Source organism: Lissotriton helveticus, chromosome 11 (assembly GCF_964261635.1).
Source record: "Lissotriton helveticus chromosome 11, aLisHel1.1, whole genome shotgun sequence".
Taxonomy (NCBI): domain Eukaryota; kingdom Metazoa; phylum Chordata; class Amphibia; order Caudata; family Salamandridae; genus Lissotriton; species Lissotriton helveticus.
The window spans coordinates 199,714,959-199,740,518 of NC_136072.1; the positions used below are offsets into that span (position 1 = coordinate 199,714,959).

At 45.4% G+C, this 25,560-nt stretch overlaps 1 protein-coding gene across 2 annotated transcripts in view; it reads left to right on the plus strand.

Annotated features, from left to right (window-relative positions):
- LOC144791266 (uncharacterized) overlaps positions 1-22,373 on the plus strand; it is a 1,067,603-nt gene extending 1,045,230 nt beyond the window's left edge. For both annotated transcript variants that reach the window (XM_078665920.1, XM_078665919.1), the window contains exon 8: positions 21,135-22,373. In XM_078665920.1, coding sequence (XP_078522046.1) covers positions 21,135-21,344 — 210 coding nt within the window. In that variant the 3' untranslated portion in view covers positions 21,345-22,373. The remainder of the gene's footprint in view (positions 1-21,134) is intronic.
- The last annotated feature ends 3,187 nt before the right edge of the window (positions 22,374-25,560 follow it).

Consider the following 25,560-nt stretch of genomic DNA (forward strand, 5'->3'; position numbering starts at 1 on the left):
TTCATGATGATCCAAAGGTGGGCAATGTTTAATGGAGGGGGTCTCAAGTATTTTTTATTCACTAATAAATGTTTGATGGATCTGCACAAAATGTGACTTTGCACAGTTAGCTTCACTTGGTCTTTTCGTGCAGATCCATCTGTAGGGTGGAGGTCAAGTTAAAAGAGGGGGCAAAGAGTGTTCAGTGCTAATAACATTGACAGTAGGTGATAAATCTGCACACAAGTTGGCAGATGCTTTAAAGAATTGGTTTTCTATTGGTATGTCTAGGTCTGTGCCAGTCCAATAAAGGGAGGCCAGTGCATTTTTAAATGCTTATAACTTTAGAGCTATTGGATGAACCTGCATCATATGTGTCAGGCTGATAGTAGTCAGAGCTAGTAGTTCAGGGTTCATGCATATCCAAGGGGAACAAGTTAAAAGGGGTCAAAATATTTTTGATTTTCAAATAACCTTGACACCATCAAACGGGGCACTTTTTAAGGAAGGGTTAAAGAGTATTCATTTGCTAACAAATTCAGTACTGTTAAATCGCAATGTGTTTACTGTTTGTTTTGCAATCAAAACATTATATTAATAGAGCTTTTCAATATTTGTTTGTATTTTTAACAAATGTTATTTCTCTTTTTTAATATTTAAACATAACTGTTTCATTTTTGGCAAAGCTTTTTTCAGTCAGCTGTTGTGATGATGTTCTTTAGCTCCTTTATACAGCTGTAATCTCCTTTAGCTGTGCAAAGTGGGTACATCTTGCACACAACCACTTTTTATCCTGCCCGTAGATCCACAAAACTGACTGTAGAAGGTATTTGTCTGTGAGCAATGGAGACTTGGAGCAGGACTTGGCCCTTTATCACATGTAGCACTTTACTTGGACCAAAGGTATGGTTTTTGTCCAAACTCTACATTCTACTCTTGGCCCCCATAGCTAAAAAGCATTTGAGCAGTTCTCATTCCTCCTGCGGAGCATGCATGGGATTCTTGGGAGACAGTCCTACATAGAAACCCCTGGAAAAAGATTAAGGCAAACGGAGTGGCATTTGAGCCTAGATCGTTCATAATGAGCAAGCCCAATGATGTGAAAGAGGAATAATAATTGGGGTACTGGAAGTAACTATGGCATCATTATGGTGCCAGGTGGTCAGTCTGCCAACTGCTATCGCGGCAGTCAGGAGACCTCCTGACAAGCAGTTGGCAGTCCGACAGCCAAATTAGGATGAGGCCACCAGGTTGGCGGTTGGAAAAAGCTCTTTTACATTTTGCTGCTTGTGCTGTGGTCTAGGAAAAGGGACGCATCACAGGCTGCAGTGTAAAAGAGGACTTTGTGCTCAACCATGTACCGTGTGCCAGGGACCATGTGGTGCCTGGCACACTGTGCATGAATTAGTGTGGGGGCACTACATGTGCAATAATTAGCAGAAGGAAACAAAGCATTGATACCAGCATTACAAGAATGGTGAAGAAGATAAACAATTAACCATTATGACAATATTGTGGGATTATGATTATATGATGATACAAATATGAATACTCCTACCTAATCCTACCTACACTATCGAGAACATAGTGAGCATACACTCTGCCATTGGGGTAACCAAACTCCCCATACCTGTGTATGAAATATCAGGAAGCCAATATGATGTAGAAGAGGCAGCCTTACTTTGCAGGATAGAGATTGGAATCAGCATGGCTGCATCTTAGTCACAGCATCCAGGATAGTCCATAAAAGTGTAACTCTGGTGCATATAGATCAGAGGCGGTTTATATAATAAAACCACTGTTGCAATCGCACTGTGTCAGAGGTGACGTGCTGATGTGTTTGTTTGTCTTTGCGACTCAGAGCTGTCTTCAGCCAGACAACCAAAAACAAGGAAATAGTACTCACCTTTTTCTAGCCTTGGGCAGGGTGTACTAGGCAACTGATAATGTGCCTACTAAGAAATGATCCCTTCACAGAACCATTTTAAAATATGCTATAATGTGCGTGCAAAGTATGTAGAGAGTCACAGTTTAGAACAGATGTCAAGTTTAAAATGTGAAACTAAAATGGCAATTTCTGCCCGCTCCCTGTTGAACCTTACACTGCTCTCCTGGGCTCCAAACTGCTATGGGGTTGCTGTTAGGGCTTGCCTGACCGGCAACTCTCAACAAAATCAGGACAGTGGTGGCACCTCTCGAGTGGCAGAGCACAATGCTGTGTGAGATTGGCTCCATCTGCCCATTGGGAAGCCTGGAGATCACTTCAGGAGATGCTGTTGATGTGACTGTCATTATTTCTTCCAACAGAAAGCAGAGATGTGGGGTTGCTGCTGGGAGTAATTAAAATGTGTCCGAAGACTCTGAAGGGTCAAGGTTCTGACTACAGAGCGGATACTGCAACAATGTGTGTGAAGATGATCACACTGAGGGATCGTACATAATCAAAGGACTGACAAAGTGAAGGCCTGTGAGATGGTCAGTTTCATGAGTCGTAGAGGGCCAAATCCCTGTAGAAACAAGGCTAGACATACTTTGAAGACTAGTGTTCATCTACTTACCTTCTTTTCTCTGAATATCCAGTAGCATTTCTATCCTGTGGTTATCTCTTCTATTAAGTACCTGGATACTGTAATTCTGCCCTGCTGAGGCTAACTATGGGAAAGTAATACAAATATAAATATCTGATAGAGACTTCTAGCTGCAGATTCCTTACCCTTGAATATCCCAGGCATCAGACTGGGTCCAGAAACCTTTGCGTAAGCAGTACCCCTGCACACGTCAGGTGGCTCAGTTTAGTTCCGTGCGGCATCTCCGGTGTCGTTGGTGCTGGATGTGACATTGTGGTCAGCTATAAAAGTGCAGCCCAGGAGCGTGGACGTCAATTCTTTTTTTTCCACGCCAGTTAACTGCTGATCTGGAGATGAGCTACCCTTTTATCTCTTTTTGACAGACATTTTTGGATGTTTTGTTAAAGATTTTTTCTTGTGTGTCGAGGGAATGTTCTCTAAAAAGTTAGGTTTCAAGATGTGTTGGGCCTGTCTCCACGCCATGCCAGTTACCAACTTACACCTTGTGTGATTATGGTCTTTCAAGCGCGACCATGACTCAAAGTCGTGCTCGGACTGTAGGGCCATGGTTCCAAATGCTTTGTGGGAGCGGTCCCTAAAGTTGCTTGTAGCCCAGCAGTCAACACCATTTAGTGCAAGCCCTAGGAGGTCTTGGTCCCGATTGAGGAAAAGAAGGCCGGAGGGACCGCTCCAGGAGCCCCAAGTCTTCTTCGTTGCACTGGAGGTCCTTGGGACACTCGTGTAAGAAGCGCAAAAAGAAGTCTAGATGGACTTCAACTTCACCACAGTGCCCCCCTTTGCCCTCACCAACTATTCTGGACACAGTTCAGTTTCAGGCTTAGCCTCCCGAGCAGCGAGTTCAGGATATTCAGGTTAAGATACTGATATTTCAGCCTCTATCCTGGATTTCAGTGAGATTGACTCTGAGGCTGCTGGGCCTCATGGTCTCCTGCATCCCGTTGGTAAATCACACCAGATGACACGCAGGCTTTGCAGTGGAACCCAACGTTCCAGTGGGCACTCCTTCAGTGGAATCTCTCCTACGTGATCCAAATCTCAAAGGGAACTGTAAAGGACCTGCAGTGCTGGCTAAAAATTGGGTCAGAGGCAGACCCCTCTCCCTTCCGCAGCCAGATCTCACATTAGTGACAGATGCATCACACTTGGGATGGGATGGCCATCTGGGAGAGGTGGAGATTAGAGGACTCTGGTCTCTGGCGGAATCTGGACTCCACTTCAACCTGTTGAAGCTCTGTGTGATGCAACTAGCATTGAAAACATTTCTTCCCTCGGTCAAGGGGAAGCTGGTGCAAGTGTTCACAGACAACACCACCCCCATATGGTACTGCAACAAGCAGGGCAGGGTGGGGTCATGGAACCGTTGTGAAGAGGCCCAGCGTCTCTTGACATGGCTGAAACAGCACTGCATAACCCTGGTGGTTCAATACCTGGCAGATTCCCTGAAAGACAGGGCAGATGAACTCTCCCTCGATGCCTAGCTGATTACGAGTGACTTCTTTCAGCAGTGTGGAAAGCCTTGGTTAGATCTGTTCACCTCTGAAGTGAACGCTCAATGTCAGCAGTTCTGTGCATTTGAGTTTCCAAGGCAGCCATCGCTCAGCGACGCCTTTCATCATGGGTGGAGATCAGGGCTCCTGTACACCTCCCCACCCATACCACGTCTGCCCAGAGTTCTGAAGAAGTCAGGAATGACCGGACCCAAGTCATTCTTGTAGCTTCGGACTGGGCATGGAGCGTTTGAGATCCCGAGCTTCTGAAAACGAGTATCAATCCTCCAATCAGGCTGCCCCTTCTGTAGGATCTTCTATCACAGCAGCAGTGGGGGGTCTTCCATCTGACCCTGTCAACTCTCCTCCTCCTTGCATGGAGATTAAGTGGAGATACATGATAGCTTTTGGCCTTCCTCCCGAAGTTTGTAAAGGTTTTCAGGTAGCCAGGCAGCCAGGCATCCCTCCACCAAAACGGTAACGCCTGCTGTTGACAAAAAAGATTTTGTACAGTAAACTCTATTGACTCTCTTTCTGCCTTACATTTTGATATTCTACTCTTTATTCTTACCCTTGCCCAGCAGGGGTCTGCTTTGGGTACTCTCTAGGGTTATCTTTCTGCTCTGTTCACTTTCCTGCGGCTGCCTGATCAACCCTCTTTATTTAAGTCCCCTATTGTAAATATGTTTCTGAAAGGGCTGGTACATATGTTTACCCCTTCACTCTTCATCATGCCTCAGAACGATCTGAATTAATTCTCCCTTACCTCATGTGTGCTCCCTTTGAGCCGTTACACAATTGTCCCCTCCAGCTGCTTACCATGAAGTCAGCGTTTCTAGTGGTGATAACATCTGCCCAGAGGGTGAGTGACCTGCAGGCTTTTAATTCATAACACTAGGAAAGTAATACACTTAATGGAGCAACTCAATCTGATTGATTTGTTGAGACCTTTCCATGGGGACCTTGCACAAGGTACACATTTTTCAGATAATGTCAATGCATTCTCTAGGATAGACCTCATACTGATGTCACTGTGCCTAATTAATTGTCTATTGAGTGTAGCGATCTACCCAGCCAAACACTTTCTGATAACTCCCCATTAGTGACCCTAATGAAAATATCTGGCTTGTAGTTTCCTAAGAACACATGGAAATTTAAATGACAAAGCATCACAAACCCAAAATCCAGTGTCCCACTCAAGGTGGAGATAATTGGCTTCTTTGAGCGTAATGTGGGTTTGGTAGACAAAATCTACGAAGTATGGGAAGCTTTCATAGTGTTTACATGGGGCTATTGCATACGACACAAAGCAGGGGTACACAAACAGTGAGTACAAATTGCAAGCAAAAAATGAACAACTCAGCAAGCCACATTAGTTCCCCCGATGACAGAGGAAAGCAGGCTAAAACTACACAGAAGCTCGACCAATTGCAAGAATCAGCAGAAAGAAAGGTCAGATTCCTGGGCATAAAGGTTAAAGTCAGGAAGTATTGAGGAGGAACCTGTCCAGGCCGCGTATTCACATCAGTGCTGCAGGGGGAAAGATATCCCCTAATAATAATAGGGGTTAGGAGTAGTGATGGAGACTTGGTCACTACTGACTGCCAGATCAGGGATACTTTTATGCTTCACTTCAGCATACCGCAACAAGATATTGTTGGCCTGGATAGAGAGGACATATGAATACCACTAAATGATCCCATTAGCAAACAAGAATTAAATGCCACTAGAATGCAACTAAAGGGGGAAAGCACCAAGTAAGGATCGTTCCATTTGGGTCACATGTGGATCTGGCACATCATCGCGTGTGGTACTTGAGGAGGCACTAATGTACCTATTGATTGTGCTGCTCTGATGACGACATTGGTGCTGGAACTAGGTAAGCCAAAACACTTCTGTTTCTCTTATTGGCCATTGTCTTTAATTAACCTAAACAATAAAATCCTAGCAAAAGCAACTGTGAACAGACTAGTGCAAGGACTGTTGCTTTCGCATCAAGCTAAGTTTGTGGTGGGATGATCCATATCATGAAGTCTCTGCAGACTGATAACAGTGAAACGCCCAATGAAATCGGAGCTTCTCTACTGACTGCACTTTGATGTCAAGGAGGCAATTGACTCTATGGAATGGCCTTTCCTCTTTCTGGTCTTTTTGTTTGTTTGTTTTTTTAGTCCTCATCTCACCACTAACGAGTGCAAATTATCTCCTAAGGCCTAATCTTTTCCAGGGCGTCCCAGGCCGGAGTTCTTGCTTTCGTCTGGGGCCGACCTGGCCTGCCTTTTTATACCAAGGCATGGTGTAATCATTGGACCTTGAGTATTTTATCTCATTGCTATTCCCCAATCCATAAAAGGTTTCCACACTGTGCTATTTACATTGTGAGTTAAAAGTGATTCTAAACGTGCCATTCTAATTGCTGCTTGGAGCCAATTTTCGTATAGTGGAGGGCTGGCATCCTTCCAAATCTTACAAATTTCTCTTCGAGCAATCAAAATTAAACAAAAAATAAAGCAACTTGTGTTCCCCTTTATTCAGCAATGAGATCTGCATCCAGGCCAAACATAATTCTAGCTAAGTTCAAACATAGCTTTGTTTTAAAGATGCTTTCAATGGCCCCCTCCACTTTACCCCAGAATGATCCAACTACCGGACAGTCATAGAATATGAGGGTATCATCTGCTTCTATGAGCCCACATCTTGGGCAAAGAGGAGATGGGTTTACAAACTTTGCTTTTCGGTGTATAGTACAGCCTGTTTATTGTGTAAAAATGTTTTTTGTTAAGAGATACAGTCCTAACGTATTTATAGAGTACTTTAGGAGAGATGTCATACAAGGTAGCTGAGTCTGCCTCCAGCCTGGTAGAGTTCCACACCCGATATAGTGGGCGGGACTGTGCTTCCTCTGCTTCCAGCATTTTCCTATACCAGAGCCCGACTTCCTTCTTCCTAGGCCCTGGAGATAGAAGAGCACGTTCAATTTCCCAATTACCTCCGATATTCTCTTTCTCGGCCAAGAACCAGGAACATAGTTGGATGTATTTAAATCTAGAAAGGGAGTCCCCTATCCTTGCCTTCAGTACCTCCCACAGAAGGATCCCTTCTGATGTTATTAAGTCGGACCAGTTGTTTATTCCTGCTCTCCTGATGGGAGGGGACAAGCTATCCCTGAGGCATGATGGTAAACCGGGTGAATCCCAAATTGGGGCAAACTCAGAATAATATTTGATTCCCCATCTTCTTTTAACTTTGTTCCAGACTGTAAGAGCCAATTTTAAGACCTTTAAGCACACTTTTTTGAAGAACTTTACTGCTCCAAATTTATTTAGGAACCCGGACTCACCTCCCTCTAGACCTACCATTATGTTCAAAATCCTCCCCCAATTTGAGTCATCGGGGCATGACAGGAGGCATCTAATATTTTTCAACTGAAAGGATAAGGTATACCAATTTATATCTGGGAGTGCCAGCCCCCCTTTAATAGTCTTCTTTTCAGCTTTTTCCAGGATAACCTGGAGGTTTTTTTTTCCCAGATGAAACTGCCAATCTTTCCTTGAATATTCACCAAGATTTTGTCTGGGAAAGTAAGGGGAATCGAGTTAAACAAATTGGTCAGTTTAGGCAGAATTATCATTTTGACTAAATTGACTCGGCCATATATTGTAAGGGGAAGGTTCTGCCATCTAGAAAAGAGCTGGTCGATGTCCTTACTTAGTTTCTTTTTGTTGGTTTGAGCTATGTTATTGATATCTGGTGTGATAGTAATTCCCAGATATCTAAAATGGCTGCTGCAAGGTCCTTCCCAATTATCAATCCCCCAACACATGATTTCTGTTTTTGAGTTGTTTATTTGATAGCCCGAATGGAGCCCAAAATCAGCCATTATCATCTCCACCCTAGGGAATACTTCCACGGGGTTGTTGGTATAGATCAAGAGGTCATCAGCATATAGGGCTAGTTTACAGCTGTAGTCCTTGTATTTAAAAGGTGTGATTGACTCGTCAATCCTCAATGCTTGTGCCAGCGGCTCAATATAAATGTCAAAAAGAAGGGGCGAAATGGGGCACCCCTGCCTGGTGCCCCGCCCTATTTTGAAGCTTGATGTTAAGAAGCCATTCAATAAGATTTCCGCCGAGGCACCCTCATAGCACCCTCTCATAGTTTGTATAAAGGTCTCACCGAAGCCCATTACCCTTAGTACGTTCCATAGGAAGCCCCAGTTGACACGGTCGAAGGCCTTCGCTGCATCATATGCGGCTATCGCCAAGGGCTCCGACCGTGTCACCGCTAGATCTATACTTGCAATCAGCTGCAGATTCAGCTCATGAATATATCTTCCGGGCACGAAACCTTTCTGGTCCGAGCTGATGAGTTGTGGAACCAGTTTAGCCAATCTCCCTGCCAAAATACTGGTAAAGATTTTATAGTCAGCGTTTAGCAGGGAGATGGGTCTATATGAGTCTGCATTAAGAGGATCCTTCCCGGGCTTTAAAATAAGTACGATAATGGACTTTCTCCAGGATGCTGGTACCCTACCCTTTGTGTTATATACATAATTAAATATCTCACATAACCTTGGGATCAAACTCTCCTGTAATATTTTATATATTTCACCAGGGAGGGCATCAGGCCCACTGCTTTATTATTTTTCAGTTTCTTAATATGGTTCCTGACCTCCTCCTCGGTGATGGGGCTATTAAGAATGGTTCTACCTTCATCTGTCAGGCTAGGCAGGGCCTTACTCTCCAACCAACGTAGAGAGTTTTCATGCGTAGAGGATGTTTCTTCCTCGTAGAGTTTAGAGAACTTAACAAGCAAATGATCTTCCATGTCTTTCTGTTTACAGGATATATTCCCCTGTTCATCGAGCATTAACCTGTCTATGTTGTTTCGTACCCGATCCGCTCTGGTCTTACTAGCCAAAACTGCTCCAGCTCTCTCGCCATACTCGTGGTTTTCCATAGCATGGGTATCCCATTGGGCCTTCACTTTTTCATCTAATAACCCTCTGTATTCTGATCTAAGGAGTACCAGCTCGTCTAGTAACCTTGTTAAATTTGATTGCTGGGTAACCAGCCTAGCACTCTCTAGCGAGGATATTTTGTTCTCTAGAGTTTTAAATTTACTCTTCTCCTCCCTGTTTTCTGAACAGATTAGGCTGTGAAGATGACCTCTTATATGTGCTTTCCAGGCATCCAAGACATACTCAGGGAGAGTGGAGCCAACATTATCGAAGAAATAATTGTCTATAGATGTTCTAACAGATGCTACTATATCTTGATTAAACACTGCAGACCTTTTTAAAGTCCATCTTGGTAATGCCATTCTTGTATCTCTATTGAGCGAAACTGAGAACATAATGGGTGCATGATCAGATATAATAGTGGGTAAAATTCTTGTATGCTCCAAGATCTCCAAACATTGCCTATCTACTAAGATGTAGTCTAGTCTTGATGCATGACCGTGCTTCTTACTGAAGTAGGTAAATCCTGGGGCTGTCCCTCCCTTAACCTTCCAAGCATCAATGAGCCCAAGCTCATTCATCATATTAACCATGGTACGCCTAGAACGTGGTGTGGTCACATATTGGCGTTGATTGGAGCGATCCTGCCTAGGATCAAGCAGGACATTAAAGTCCCCCCCCATGATAATGGGGGATCTAACATCCACCAGGTTGGACTGTTTCTTAAGGAGGTAGATAGGGTCGTCTATGTTGGGCCCATAATAAGAGATGATAGTCTGCATTTTTCCGCTGAAATCTAACTGGGCGATGACCCATCTTCCGGTGTGATCCGTTAATGTTGATCTAATGGAACCTCCTATCCCAGTATTTATCAGGATTGCTACTCCCTTGCTTACAGCCGACTGCCCAGAACAACAAAAAGCTTCCACCCATCTTAATTTATCAAAAAGCTCTTTACCCTCACTGAGGCTTAGATGTGTTTCCTGGAGCAGAACTATTTTAGCCTGGGATTGTTCTATATGCTTCAAGACTAGCCTTCTTCTTCTCGGACACCGAAGCCCGTTAACATTACAAGAAATATAGGAAACCTTATTACTAGTCATTGAATACTCCCCTTACCCTACGGCCAAAACCCCGAATAGTTAATAGGAGTCTCTGCCATGATGTAATGAGGTGAGTGTGACGTGTGCGATGAGAACTTAATTTTCGTTTTTTCACCCCTCCCACCCCCAACAGCCCCACGAACTACCCTTCCTCCCCTGGAGAACTCTTTCTTTCTTCCTGGGCATGTGCCCCTTTGACGGCGCCCTCCCTCTCCTGTGAATGGGAAAAAAATAAAAAGAGAAAGAAAAGTGCGTGTTAATTGGACTTAATTCTCCCCATACCTTTAACATTAGTGATAATACGCCGCAATGTGTGCATTGATGTGAGATTTATATTCAGGGGATAAAAGGATATAGTAAATATGGGGCCTATAGTTTCTTCTATCTAAGAGTTTCTAGGATGCTCTCAGGCAATACCCAATATCTTACCACTATCCAACTACTTGATGATACTCTACTTCCCCCCCTCACTGCCACCCCTTATCTTCTCTATCAAAGTATCTGCTTCCTCAACCTGATGTAGGATATGCATATGATTGCTCCACATTACGCGGAGTGAAGCGGGGAACTTCAGCTGGGCACTCGCCCCAGTGAGTTGAGTATTGCTGCCCTTTTGCCCAGCTCACATTGTTTTGTAGCAGTTATCGATGAGACATCCGAACGAATCATATATGTGAACGGACTAGAGAAGGAAGATGATTTTATGTGGCCTGTTTTGAGGGCCACTGATAGAATCTTTTCTTTAGTGGCATAAGTTAAAAAGTTCACTAAAATCTTTCGTGGGCGTTCTTTGCTTGGTTTCATCCTATATGGATCCCGATGAACCCTCTGAATGTCAGCTGATAAATCCAAGTCTGTTTCAGGGGATTCCTTCAATACTGTTGTTTTTAGGAGCGCCACTATGAATGCCTTAATATCCTTACCCTCAATATCCTCCGGGATATTCAAGATTTTTAAATTGTTTTTTCTCGAGTGGTTTTCTAACCTCTCAATATTGTCCCTTATCTCCCGATTCTGCTGGGCAAGTTTATCAAAAGCCATTGTGGTGACACCTATGGCTTCCTTAATTTTTGGCAGTTCCATTTCTAATGCATCAGTCCTCGATGTCACTTCCTCCACCTTCCGGGTGAGTGTCTCGCAAGAGGCCTGAATTGCACTCTGGTTGGCTTCTGAAATAGAGAACCGCTTTCCAATGTCCTCTTTTAGACCTAGTAATATAGCCACCAGTGATCCAGGAGCTGGGATTCCAATTTTGGTTGGAGGGATATTATCTGCACCAGTCATTACATGTAAATCGTCATCAAACATTACTGTGTCTGCGGGTGCAGGATCTATCTCAAGATCCTTCTCAACCAGCTGTCCCGCTTCCCTACTGTTATAGTCCACCTGCTCGACCTCGCCATCTTCTGCCACTTCACGAATGGCCAAAGCAGAGAAACTGTTCAACAGTTCTATTGTTGGATGTACAACGTCCTGTAATGGGGAAGAGGTGAGGTATGGAGATGGATCAATAGGGTCTATAAGGCTGAATTGATCAGGTATAGTAGGTGCAGGAGTGCCTAGCTTTTCTGTGACACTTATGGCATTATTGGTGCTTATAGTGTTTATAGACATATTGTTTGTAGTTCCTCCTGTAGAACTCATGGTGCTGGTAGAGGTTGAAGTACTTGCGGTGTCTGTGACGCCAATTGCCACCATCTTTTTAACCTGATCCGTGCTGCAAGTGGATAAGACCTTATAATATGATTTTGGTGATGGTGTAACTTTGGGCAGACAAGATGCTCCTCCCGATATGCCAGCCCTTACTTTCTTGGTTTTCCGCTTACCCGGGGGTATCCACCCCTCCAACGCTTATCTTGCCTCTCCTTACTTTGGCCTTCAATTGGATCACCGGTGGGGAAACTGATGGTTTGGAGGGAAATGTCACAGTGTTCGTGTTAATGTTCGTAACACGGTTTCGCATTGTGTAACGGGTTGCCCCCACCTGGGTAGCCGAAGTATCTAACTTATAGCCACTCTTATCTAGGCGACTTTTTGGTTGCAGACACCAGCAGCACCCTCCTCCATGCAGGGAGCCCGATCCTGACACCAATATTTGTTATAGGGATCCTGTTTTGTGTGTGTAGGCTTGTAAATGTCAGGTTTGTAAATGTCAGGTCCCAGAGCACCCCCGTAATTACTTGCGCCAAGAATATACAGTTTATCTTCAGGCCGCGTATTATCGCTTAGATGTATAGCAGGATTAGACAGCTTACCGGAGGTGAGCACAAACCTACGGGTGCTGATAGCCTGGTACAGCTCACACCCAACGGACGCGGGTCCTCCAGTCCTAGGGATCAGTCTTCCGGGAGCCTGTCGCCAGAACCTAGCGGCTCCTAGCTCCTTACACCAAGCCGGGACAGCCAACTCGTCACTGCTCCCGCCGAGGACCATCCGCTCTGTAGCCCCGGCTGTGCTCTACAAGAACGCCCACAGCCGGCAGGAAAAGAGAAAAAAAAAAAACGATCTCGGGCTTAAGCAAAAAATAAGCCTAAGTACGTTCTCCCCTCTAGTCTTGCATTTTCGCACAGAACAGAATAGCGGTTTAATGTCGCCGAACCCCTTCAGAAATTCGCTCGATTGGCTCTACGAACGGCTGCACAGAAAGCGAAATCGCACAACCTCCAGGGAGCAAGCTTGCCTAAGGCCGACTCTCCGCGGACGCCATACACAGGAGAAGGAGAAGGAGGAGCCCTGTCACAGCTGTTAGCTTCCGGCCGTCATGTCCTCCGAGACCTCCTCCTCTTTCTGGTCTTAACGCACATGGGTCTATAATAATATAAATCAAATCCATTATTTATCACCAGTATAAAGCACCAATAGTGCAAATTTCCATTAAGAAGGAAATATGTGATTCAGCTACGGTCAGTGGCTTTACCCCGAAAAGAAACCGGACGGCACGCAGGAACAAGATGTTTTAATAAAGACACCAAAGTTATCAAAACTAACCCGTGAACCAACAAGTCCTGGACTATCCCCCAAAATACAAAAGGAGGACAGACGGTACCTTGACAGAAGGAGGCCCCCCGTACCCATATTTATAAGGGTGAACGGGTAAAATAAAAATACCTGTGGCAAGAAGAAAGTAGCAGTGGAGCTCATATATATCTCCAGTACATAGAGCTCCCTCAAAAGCAAGCCTTCTGACTACCACTTCAAATTGATAGCCAGATTGAATTGGGCTATAGAATAATACCCAAACCTTGTAATTAGAAGGTGTATATTTATTCACAACTGTATCCTGCTTAAATGAGAGTGATCCTTTGGTCTTGATAAAAATGGAATAAATTGTGAACCCATCGAAACGCGTCGACGCACATTAACCTGTACACAATCCCCTGACTCCGCACTACTTGAACGGCGAAAATATGCAAATGTTGTCAAGTAATGTAGCCAATATATAGTTTAATAGGGGACGTGTAGCTTTCCAAGACCAAATGCTTAGGTCTGGTGGAATACTCTCTTTATGTTTGTTCAATTTATATCTTTGTATTCATTTGTGATTATTAATATGTTCAGACTGTTTTTTAATCTGTCTTGCTGATTTTCAGCCTTTTTTATGTGAAAATCTTTTTAATGAATTTTTAAACTAAATAAAAGGTCTAATAAGTGAATTTACTGGTCTTTGCAGTACATCGAGCTATATGTTATAGTACATTCTTGATGAGTGAATGGAATGAATGAAATTTTCAAATTTATTGAGGATATGCAGATGATGGATGAGTAACGTACCCATTGGGATTTTTCTACTTTTCACTATTCAGTCACTCCCACCAGGGGTAGTAGACAGTGATGCCCCCCCCCTTTTTTGTTTGTACTAAAAATTGATCCCTTGGTTTGCCTAATTAAAAGCATATGCAGAAGAGCATATTTCTCCTCTGCAAAGGGTTACGCTGATTATGTAATCTTGTATGTCAGACACCTAAACTGCAATCCAAATCCAGGTGTGGACAAGGCTCAGTAGTTTGGCAAATACTCTAGAATGCATAGCAATTTTACAAAATTATGGTTGTTTCTTCCGATGAAAAGCTCAACAGCCATTGAGATGGGTTTCAATGGTGCCAGAATTGGTATGATGTTCGGAGATTGTTGTTAGCCGAGACCGATCCCTTTCATTCTCAAATAATTGTGAGGGAGCTCTTGTACAAAAACAAAATTAGATTAAATGTTGGAACCAACTACCTGTAAACATGATGGGATGGGCATCATTGTTAAAGATGGTTGTCTCTCCCAGATTTCTAAATTTGATCTCTAATATTCTGACAATAAATTTTTTGAAGAATCTGTTCATTTCTATTATCAATAGTGCCACCTGGAAAGGAGGCCAAGGTGAACTGGGATGTCTTGGTGAGGCAGCTTGGCAGGGGGTTGGCACTGCTGGATCTAGAATAGGATTATCTTGCAGATCAGGCACTGTAAGCCTTTTACTAGTACATGACTCTTGATAAATCCCTGCATGTATACTTAGAAGAAGCCCAGGTGAGGCGGCTGGGAAATGATTTGACCATTACAGGCTCGTTCAGGACAGAGTAGATAGCTATAAGTTCATGGAAGATGGTCGGAGTAGCAAACTCTTAGGACTGAGTAAACCACAGTCCTCATTACTACAATTCAGGGTTGGGGTTTCCTCAGAGATGGCCTTTCACTACGGATAGACTACACGGATGCATGTGTGTGAGATACAGTTCCACAGAACGGTGGACACAGTGACCGCACTACCCTGTGAAGTTCCCTTGTAGTGTGTTATTATAGTCAATCTGGTTGAGTGTGCACAGGCTGCTCCAGCACTTGCCGTTGTTGGGTGCCAACTGCTGTGCAGATAGATCAAGAAGCCAAATTTGTGGAGTGGTGCACCACTCGATATTGGGATGAATGGTAGTCAATGAATCAATAAGTCATATGGTATTAAGATCTTGAATAATCCTTTATTTTCACAAAAAAGCCAGCCAACGGGTTCGTTCATGCAAATGAACTTCTTCAGGGATGTGTCCAAGTTTCAAGGTGAGGAAATGGAGGTGGAAGTTGTAGTCCGTGCTGCACTGGCCACCTTGATAAGGTCCGGTGCGTGCTGAATCTGTAAATGTAAATGTAAATGTGTTGGACTTGTAAAGCGCACAGCTGCCCGTAAGCGTCCCGGCGCTTGCTTAGGGAACCCGTCCTGGTATTCCCCTGTGAGAAACCCCGGCAGGGTGTCCACAAGGTGAAAGCCAGGCATCCCGCCACGAGGGGCCGTAGTGGAGATTAAGCAAGCTATTGCCCAGAGTCGCAGAGTGTGACCCCGTGAGTTGAGTAGGCACCAGAGCGAGAATTGTCGAGTCCATGGAATTTTGAGCCCGAGACCCGCCGAGGCGGGGAATTGAACCCTGGTCCACGGTTGATCTCAGCTTCCGGGTCTGCCGCCTCTAACCACTGAGCCACACTTCTCCACATCTGGGAGCAAAGTGGAGCTGTGAGCCGTCCGATTCTGTGTAGAGAGTGATACACAGATGCATATGTGTAGATTGGTTCCCAGATAGAGCATTTATCACTCTCAATGCCTTTAAAGATTGTAGCCTCTCTAATGCTTTAGATGTGTTTCTCTATTATAGGGTGATTTCCACCATGAGAGCCTACATGAGCAGCTCCCCGGCCTATCTGGTGGGGCGTCTCCAGGTAATCCAAAATGGCACCGCCAGACTCTTATGCAATATTTCCAGCCGTGTGAGTGTTAAGACCCACTTGCAGAGATTGCACTGGTTGCCAGTCCCACAACGGATCATTTTTAAAATTCTTACACTGGCTCACAAAGCTATAAATGGTCATGGTCCAGCCTACTTGAGGAAACGATTTAGTCGTTACTCTCCTATTAGACCTTTGCGCTCTGCCGCTCAACATCTGTTGCATGTCCCACGATTCCGGCGTTCCCGGCTGGGTGGGCAGTCGGTTGCGGTGAAAGCAGCTTCTGCCTGGAATGACCTTCCTTTATTCTTGCGAGCTACCCTGAACTTTGGTCCTTTTAAAAAAGCTTTGAAAACCCATTTGTTCAGGATGGCCTTTTAGTTGTTCCCTAGGGTCTACTTCTATTTTTCTGTCTCTTTCTTTTTCATTTCGCGCCAGGATACTCCGGCAGTAATTGAGCGCGTAACAAAACAGCATAATAATAATAATATACATATATATCCATTGCCACCTGAGGAATTCAAGGCATAGGAGTACACCATTAAATCTTAGGACGTGGTGGACTGGTCCCGAATAACTACTGTATATCAGTAGGAGAATGTAGGATTGAGGTTCAGAATGCAAAATGACAATGGAAGGTAGTCCTAGAAGAAGAGTGGTGGTATATCAATGCGCAAACGAAATAGACAGCCATGTATTACTGGTTCAAGTTAATACACTTTAAATGTATACATCAATATTACTACACTACAGCTCACCAACACAGAATCAATCCTGGCATAGCAGAAACATGTTTGAAAATGGAGTGGTTGCCCTGATGGTTTTATGCTCCAGGCATGGTCCTGTCCACTGGTGAGGAGGTTTTCCCTACACATTTCTGATTCCATATCTGACATAATAGGAACCCAGTTAGCCCATGATCTGATAGTAGTGTTGCCAAGTGGTATATGCGAAATCCCTAAAGGCAAGACAATTAGTGAATTCAATGCTGGTATTAGTAATTAGGCGAGTAGCAATACCTTGGTTTAAAGAGCCAGCATTGTCTAAGGACTATTGGCCAAAGGGCACTTTGTTTTACTATAATTTGAACGCAGATTACTGTAAAATAGTCAAATAGACTTGATTGCACGTAGAACCCAAAATATTTGGAAGGAGTCTAAATTGAATAGGCTTAGAGATGTTACCTAATCTCTTTGTAGTGAGATGGTACCTGTGACTGATACCTGAGGGGACTGAGTGAAGTCTTAAACAGTTGGATGTATGTAGAACCTGAATGAGTTATCCCTGCTCTCTTCCCTTTCAGGCATCGATGTAAATACCCCTTTGAAAGAATAAGGATTAGCAACGTCCCAAGCTGACATATGTCAAATATCTGAGAAATGGATACATATCCGGGATTGAAGATGACAAAGAACATGCAATAAACAAAATAAAAGCACGTGAAGCTATTGTTTTTATAGAAACTCACAGGCAGAATTCTTATCAATGAAATAACATCGTACACAAAAACAAAATAAATAAATCATTCAATTGTTTCTCATGTTTTGTCAGTCACAAAACCAAATAGTTTCCCTGTAGGGCTTTGAAAACCTTCTCTACTACCAACACACAAATATTTACCCTATGGGATTTTTGTTTGCTCATCATATCAGGTGAGAAACAGGAGAACTAAGTAGTGTTTTTTAATTCAGGAATATCTTTTGGTATGTATAAAGATCATTGTTTTAAGTTAACATCGCAGAAAGGGCAGTATACAGCCTATATCAATAGACGACACTTTGGGGGGCTGCACTCAACTCTAAGGCATGCAAAAAAAAATGCTCTGCTGTGCCCTGCCCGCACAATAGGCATTCTCATTCATCCTTCCTCGCCCCCACACAAACACATCACTCGATAAACCGTTAGGAATATTTTATGAGCTGAACGAACATAAACACTACAGTGATTTCATGCATCTGTAAATTAGTTCCTATGCGTGGTGCTCATTTACAGGTTACATTCTTCCTGACTTTACCAATAATGGGGCATATTTATTAGCCTAATGCGACACTTTTGCGCAGCCGTTGCGTTACTTTCCATGACGCAGTGGCATCGTAAATAATGCGCCACACAGTGTAATATTTGCAAAATGACGCATCTAGGCAGAGGCATTACTTGGGAATCCCCTGCGCCATATTATACCTGTGTCAGGTATAATGTATTCAGGGTGCGCTTTGCCTTGCAAGAAAGCCTCGTTGAAGTTGCGCAGTGAAATCGCTCAGATTTCACTGCACCCCTTCTAGGACGCCGCTGTGTCAAAACCTTACTCCTGTCTCATAGCAGGCATAAGGGCGACGCAGTGCAACGGGTATTGGCCTCCCCAATGCATTGCTGGAGTTTGCGTCATGCTCACGACACAACTCCAGCAATACATGAGTTTTTTGCTGACAGATACATCAGGATTTCTGACACATCTGTCAATTCTTGCGATATGGAGCACCGTACAGTAAATTTGCGCATCCATGGTGTCGCAAGGAGGGCGCAGTAAAAAGTTTTGCATTGCAGTTTCATCGCAGGCATGCAACACTTTTCATAAATGAGGCCTATTGTGTGTTTTGATGTTACTTGAAGTTATGAACAATGGATGCTAAATTCATGACATTTCCCTGTTTCTTTGTGAGCTCCAGGAAAACATTTGCTTTCTTTGTGTCCTGCCAAAAGCATTATTAGTTAAAGTAACTTTGCATGTATTATTCACAAGAAACAGGAAACCATATAACTGTTATTATGGTCTACTTATGATTTAGGGTACGGCAGAGTATTTACTCATCACACGTTGTGTTACAGACTCTCCAGTAGCCCTTTAATTTTGACAATGTTTAAGCTAACTTTCACTGCAAACTAGTGGCACGCTTGACAATGCAGCATTATTCAGGCTTTATATATAGAGAAATGGTTACTTTTAATGATAAACAAGTCTCAGACACGCTCTGTAGGAAGGCGTTCACCACTGGTCCAATACCTAAACTGTAAAAAGATAGTAAAACGCACAGGAACTCGAGGCCCTACCGGAACTATTGTACCGCTGAAACGTCACTTTTTTGAGTTCCGGTGGTGCAATGTGCCACTGGCATATTTATAAGGCCACGTAAAGCCAAGTTACAATGTATATTCATGGCCTCATATATATGTGCCCCTTTCACTCAGAAAACTGTGTGAAAGGGGCGTTCCATGGGTGTAGCAGGGGACGTTCCCAGCAACATCCATGGCTTTTTGACATTTACGAGAAATCTAAATTCTGAGGCAGCACAAAAAATGTACTCTCCGCTGGGGAGGCATAAGGGAGGCACAAAGAGGATAAATATCTTCATTTCTCCTTGTTTTTTTTCTTTCTATGTGTGCTGCATTCGCTTCCTGCACACAAATAATCATCCCTGTAACACAGGCACCCTTGCACCATGGTGCAAAGGTGCATGCATTGGCGCACAGCAGCTCATTGTGTGCTGGTGCTGGGGAAAAGGAGAGGAATGTGCATTCCGGCCCTTTTCTTTTGCCATAGGGCAGCACAGCAGGAAGGCCTCCAGCGCTGCTAAACGGCAAAACCTCATAAATTGCAAGTCTGAGGCACTGCTAAAAATGTACTCCTCCCCAGGGGACGTGTAAGGGAGTCACAGCAAGGAGAAATATCCCACATAGAAAGAGGAACAAGCCTCTGTTGAGAAGGGGCATGCGTTGGCGCACGACAGCCCATTGTGCTCCAACGAAGGATACGGCGCATTCCTGCCCTTTTCTTTTGCCACAGGACAACGCAGCAGCAAGTCATAGAGTGCTGCCCTACAGCAAAAAATCCGTAAATGAGGCCCAAAGTATGAAAGCAGGGGTGCATTTATAGAAAGTGAACCGGGGTGTTACAGAACAGGCTGCAGACACTAGTGTGAGCCCTTTCTAATACCAATTATGCAAAACAGTAGCAACACAACAGGAGTGAATGTGGTGCAAGAGCACCAACATCCCACCCCCATTAGTAGCTGTGTTTTACTATCACACCAGGAGATGGGGGACAAATATACACCAGTATGTTCACGAGTGGGCATTCCCTCCTGGGATATAGCCCCACACAATGAAAGAACCCTTTGCCATTGTACCCTCGCCTTATTATAGATATGGACACAATGGCAGAGAAGTTGCTAGGAGGCATACTAATTGTATCGCATAGATTGGTGGCGCACCGTGCGTCCTTGAAAGGGGATTGTGGGGTTCCCTGGAACCCTAGGTGTGCCCTTGTAAGAGGCGTGAAGTCACTCATTGCACCCTCTTGCAGGAGGATTCCTGACCCTCACCCTTTTAAACTGAGGTCAGGGGCTCTTTCTGCAAGGGAGACAGGCTGGTGGCATCAAATAGTTGGGATCGTATTACAAATAGTGCCCTGGGGCACAATGGGAGTGTATGCCAGTTTTCTCCACTCCTGGGGGCACTGTAGTATTACCGAAGAAGGTGCTGACGCTTTTGCTCCCTCTTCTGCAGTACAGATGGTGCTAGTGCCCATAGGGCGCTGGCATTATCTTCGGGGAGCTTTCTCTCATCAGCGTGAGGGCATGGAAATGAGGGTAACACTTTACCTCTGCAAGCCTTGCCCTATTACGGCCACGGATGCAGAGGCAAATGCGCCATCAGGAGGCACACTGACGGAGCATCATATAAAGGTGATGCTCAGTTAGTGCGCCCCTGAGTGCAACCACTGCGAGGGGTAAAGCGGTACCATGAACCTCCCCAGACATCCCTTTGCAAGCGACCACAGTCACTCGCTGTACCTGCATGCCGGTGGATCTCTTCACCCTCTTTAAAGTGTCGGCTGGTGCTGGCTTCACAGAGAACGACTGAGCAGATGAGCCACTCTGCATTTCACTAATGCGCGATGCCCTCATGACAGTGCGAGTTTGCGGCTGCCCTGGGGGCAGCACGTTACTTGTAATAGGGCTCACTGTCCCTATTTGTTCCTGGTGCAACTGCTTAAAGGTTTACTGTGGCGCAAACAGGAAGAATAATAGTTACTGAAACATCCAGCTAAGGGTGCACCCCGGCACACCGTGGGATAATCAACCCTATATGTAATAATGTCCTAGCAGGGAGGCAGGTAGACAGACAGACAGACAGGCAGGCAGGCAGGCAGGCAGACTGGTAGATAGACAGACAGACGGCAAGCAGGCAGGAAGGCAGGCAGGAGGCCGGGCGGGCGGGCGGAATGGGGGGTGGGTGGGTGGATGGATGGATGGCAAGTAGATGCCTTAACTAATGAAGTAAATCTCTTTTCTAATATGCCTCTTGTCTTTTTTTTCCCTAGAAACGCAACCTTCATGGAAGTAACACGCGTGCTCGGATGTCTCATTTTGCAAACAACGGAAGTTCTCGCAAAGAAACCAGCCATTTTTCTCAGCATGTTCACGAAACAGACGGAAACTGTAATAAAAGCTCAAGCAATAACTGTGCATCCGGACCCGCGGATCAGAAAAGAAAATATTATGTAAAACCCATTAAATCTTCGCTTTTTTAGTTACAATCATATCAACTTTCCAAGGCTGAACGTAGCCGTGGGTGAAAGCAGGCACAGGGTAATGCTAGGGAAGGGACGAGAAGCGGAGAAGTTTCCAGAGGTCATCCATCACTGTCAGAAGCTTTTTAGCCTATAAATATCATAGGCTTGCAAACAGCAGCGAGCAGTCTGAGATACTGTTTCTACGGCGATGCTGAGGGGAGGTGGCTCTTTCAGAGAGCACAGCTCTGATCTATGCGCCTCATCGAATGGTACATTATGTTTTCATCAATACTTTGCAGGCTCACACATTGATGTCATGGCCGCCATTTTCAAGAGACCTAGGCCTTTGCAGATTGAAGGAAAAGAAGGCTGAAATCAGTATAAAAACTGTTGGGTACTTACAGAAGCAGCTCATAAAGCCAGTGAAGTCTGTAAAGTGAAATATATATACATACAAGCCCCTTGCACCACTTTTGCGTCACTTTTCCCATGTTAAAAATGACGCAAAAGTGGCGCAAGGAGCATGTAAATCTGCCCCACAGTTTCACAAATTAGTCATAATTTTTCAACTAAAAGTGTTATCATTTGGGATATGGATTGTTGCATTTAGTGGTTCCCATGAACTCACAAATTCATGAACATATATATATCTTTTTTTAAATAAAGTGCGCTTTAGGACTCTAAAATGTTATTTTAGAGTCCTAAAGCGTGCTTTATTTTGTGCTAGCGTTGTGTTATATGAACTACGGTATTGCATATGACAAAGGTATGTCTATTTACCACTTGAGGGGGGGTTGATCAAGGTCAGATTTGGCTGCCCATGATTCAGCTTCCATTAGATGCGTATTTCCAAAAGGAACATTTTCATTGCTTGACTGCTGAGCTTCTGAGATGCACTGGACTAGTAAAAGGCTCATCCGGGCCACTTAACTTCTTAGGCTTTTTAATAATGCAAGTCCTCTTATTATTTAATATATCACAACCTATTAGCTGAGCCGGTGCAACTGGTTTATTATAGCAAAATCTAATAAAATGGTTTACACCAAGGATGTTGGTGATGTTTCGTTCTTTACCATCAAATGTGACAAGCACATTTAGCAAAATAAATATATCTTTGTCTAGCATTTTAGGATTAAGTGTGCTTCCAATACTTTAACGATATTATGAGCATAATTCTTATAATTTGAAACATATTATTATTAATATGATTATTATTGCTAATACTACTACTACAACTAATAAAATAAATAATTATTATCATATGTATGTTCATGATCTTGCTATATAGGCCCTCAGAGTTTAGCAGCGTGGAATTACCACATGGAGTTCAGCAATAATTCCATCCTGAATAATTACAAGTTTACCAGCTACGTCTCTGTATGGATGATACCTCTCCTGGTATTTCTGAGTGAAGAAAAAGAAACCCATTTATAATTTGCTTCTGATCAGCGTAAATCTCCCCCATGTCTGATTGAGGCCCACCCAGGAGGGCGGGGGGGAAGGAACGACCACAGACAGGTGATAAAGTGTGACAAAGGCCGCTTTATTGGAAGCAGATGCATCCTAAATTAAACAAACCTTGGCCTGTGCCGAACAAAACTATACCTCACTAAATAAGAAGTACCTGACCGACCCCCCACCCCCTCCCCTAAATGATTGTCCCCCATTTCAATATAACACAAACACCCACAACACTCCGCAGCATACCCCCTGCAACATGCCTCCTTACCGACTTATTCATTCCTTGACCCCTGCAATCCGCACCCCTTATCCAACAAGCCGGGGTCTCCTACCCTTAACCCCCCTTTATCTCTAGGAAAAAGCACCACTCCTGTAGTATACTACTGCACCTGTTCCAGCGACACAAAACTAAACAACCATGGAAACCGATGTACCATACTCCCAAGAAAACTCCACCTGAAAACAACTGGACCCCTTAACCCCACCCCCAAAACTGACCAGCAGTCCCCGTGGAAAAAACCCAAATCCCCACACAAAAAAACAGGGAGGGCGGGCGGGAAAAAACTCGCGACCAGGGTCCCCTCAGGCTGCTGGGTCACTGCCACCAAAATGGTGACAAGTGACCCAAAATGGCCGGTTATGTACCTCCCCAGCCCAACAAGCCCAAGTCCCAGCCCAAAAGGAGTCCTAAAAACCCAGGACCAGCCCAAGGAGCCCAACGCTACCCAGAACCCGTGGCACCTATCCCCCCCCCTCCTCCCTCCGGGCCCCAAAAACCCCCGGGAGTGGCAGGCCTCCCGCTGGTCGGCCGCCCCCCCAAAACCCCATTGGGGCCCACCCAGGAGGGCAGGGGGGGGGAGGAACGACCACAGACAGGTGATAAAGTGTGACAAAGGCCGCTTTATTGGAAGCAGGTGCATCCTAAATTAAACAAACCTTGGCCTGTGCCGAACAAAACTATACCTCACTAAATAAGAAGTACCTGACCGACCCCCCACCCCCTCCCCTAAATGATTGTCCCCCATTTCAATATAACACAAACACCCACAACACTCCGCAGCATACCCCCTGCAACATGCCTCCTTACCGACTTATTCATTCCTTGAACCCTGCAATCCGCACCCCTTATCCAACAAGCCCAGGCCTCATACCCTTACCCCCCCTTTATCTCTAGGAAAAAGCGCCACTCAAAAGGAATCTAGTGACTTTCGACCCCCCCATAGGAATCCCCAGCTTTAGGATACCTACGCACACCTAAAGCTGCATCCAGGGCCTCCTTCATCTGGACATGTGAACCCCGTCCTCTCTGAAAAAATAGACCCCCGTACCTCAATTCCGGATGCTCCATACGCCCTATCCCTTCCTTCCTGCAAAACTCCTTCATCTCCCTGTTTATCTTCCTCCGTGTCCTGTCTATAGCTCCCGGCCGCTCGCCCCCCCGCCAGACCCTCCTGGGGATGAATTCGGACCATATTGCATAACACCCGGCCCACTTCTGCCGTATCTCCAACAGGTCCCGCTTCATTTGCTTCACCAGCGCCAGCCCTTTGCATATCACCAAATCATTCTCTCCCACATGAATGATCACCACATCCGGACACACTCCCCCCCGAACCACGTTATTCAACACCGGCATCAATTCCTGCCAATGCATCCCCCCTTTGCCCCGCCAATGGCATCGAAACAGTCTGTCGTCCAAGTCCAAATTCAAGTTCCTGTGGCTCTCCCACTCAGCCCTTTCCGCTCTTTTAATAAATGAATGCCCCACAATGTATATCTGCAACGCCGCCGCTGCCGGTCCCGCCACAGCACCTGCAAAGACACACATGTGAGAGAGCGGGAAAACCTGCCTTTCAACGCGCCCCAGCCATCCCCCGCAACCGTATATAAGTCCTGTAACAATCCGACTTCCATCTCCCCTGACGCTTTATGTCCTCTGCCCCCATCCCTGCCGTGCCGCCTCCGTCGCCGCCCTTATTCTAAAGGAATGCGTCCCGAACTCCTTGGGGTCCTCACCCATGAGCCGCCGAGCATGCCGCAGGACCCACAACACCTGACTCGCTGTCACCCGTCCATCCGCACCTTGACCAAACACCGCCACCCCAGATGCCCTCTGCCTGGCCGCCAAACGCCGGCCCCACGCCGCTGGACCCACCCCGTCCAGCCTTCCCGGTCCCATCACCACCCAAGTCCCCACCCCTCGCTGATCCGTCTTGGAGCACCGCAATCTCACCACCACCTCCTGCGCCTGGACATCCACATCCTCCCATACCACCCCCCACCCCCCTTTCAAGCCCACCAGTTCAGAAATCCGGAAAGCCCCGAAGAAAAGCCAGGACATGACCATCGAAAACAGCAACGTCTCCCCCTCATTGCGACAAACTGACAGCAGCGCCCGCAGTAGGCCCCCCAGCATCTCCTCCGTAATGGGCCACCGCCGGCTCACCCATGCGCCTTTCTCTCACACCCAGCCTTCCAGCAACCGAGCCCCCAACTCTCCCGCCGACGGCGCGTACCCCCACCACATCTTCCCCATGAAAGCCACCGCCGACAACTTCCCCGCAATCGTCACCCTCGACAAACCTTTGTCCATCAAAGCCAGCCTAAAACGCACCACCTGCTCCTCCCGCTGCCATCTGATCCCTCGCCTTACTGCTCCGGACTGCCGGAACTCCTCCCAGGCCTGAACATACGCCTTCCAAGTGGATGCTGCCACCGACGCCCTCACCAGCTGAATGGCCCTGCGTCTCCTACCGACCACAGCTCCCTCGGA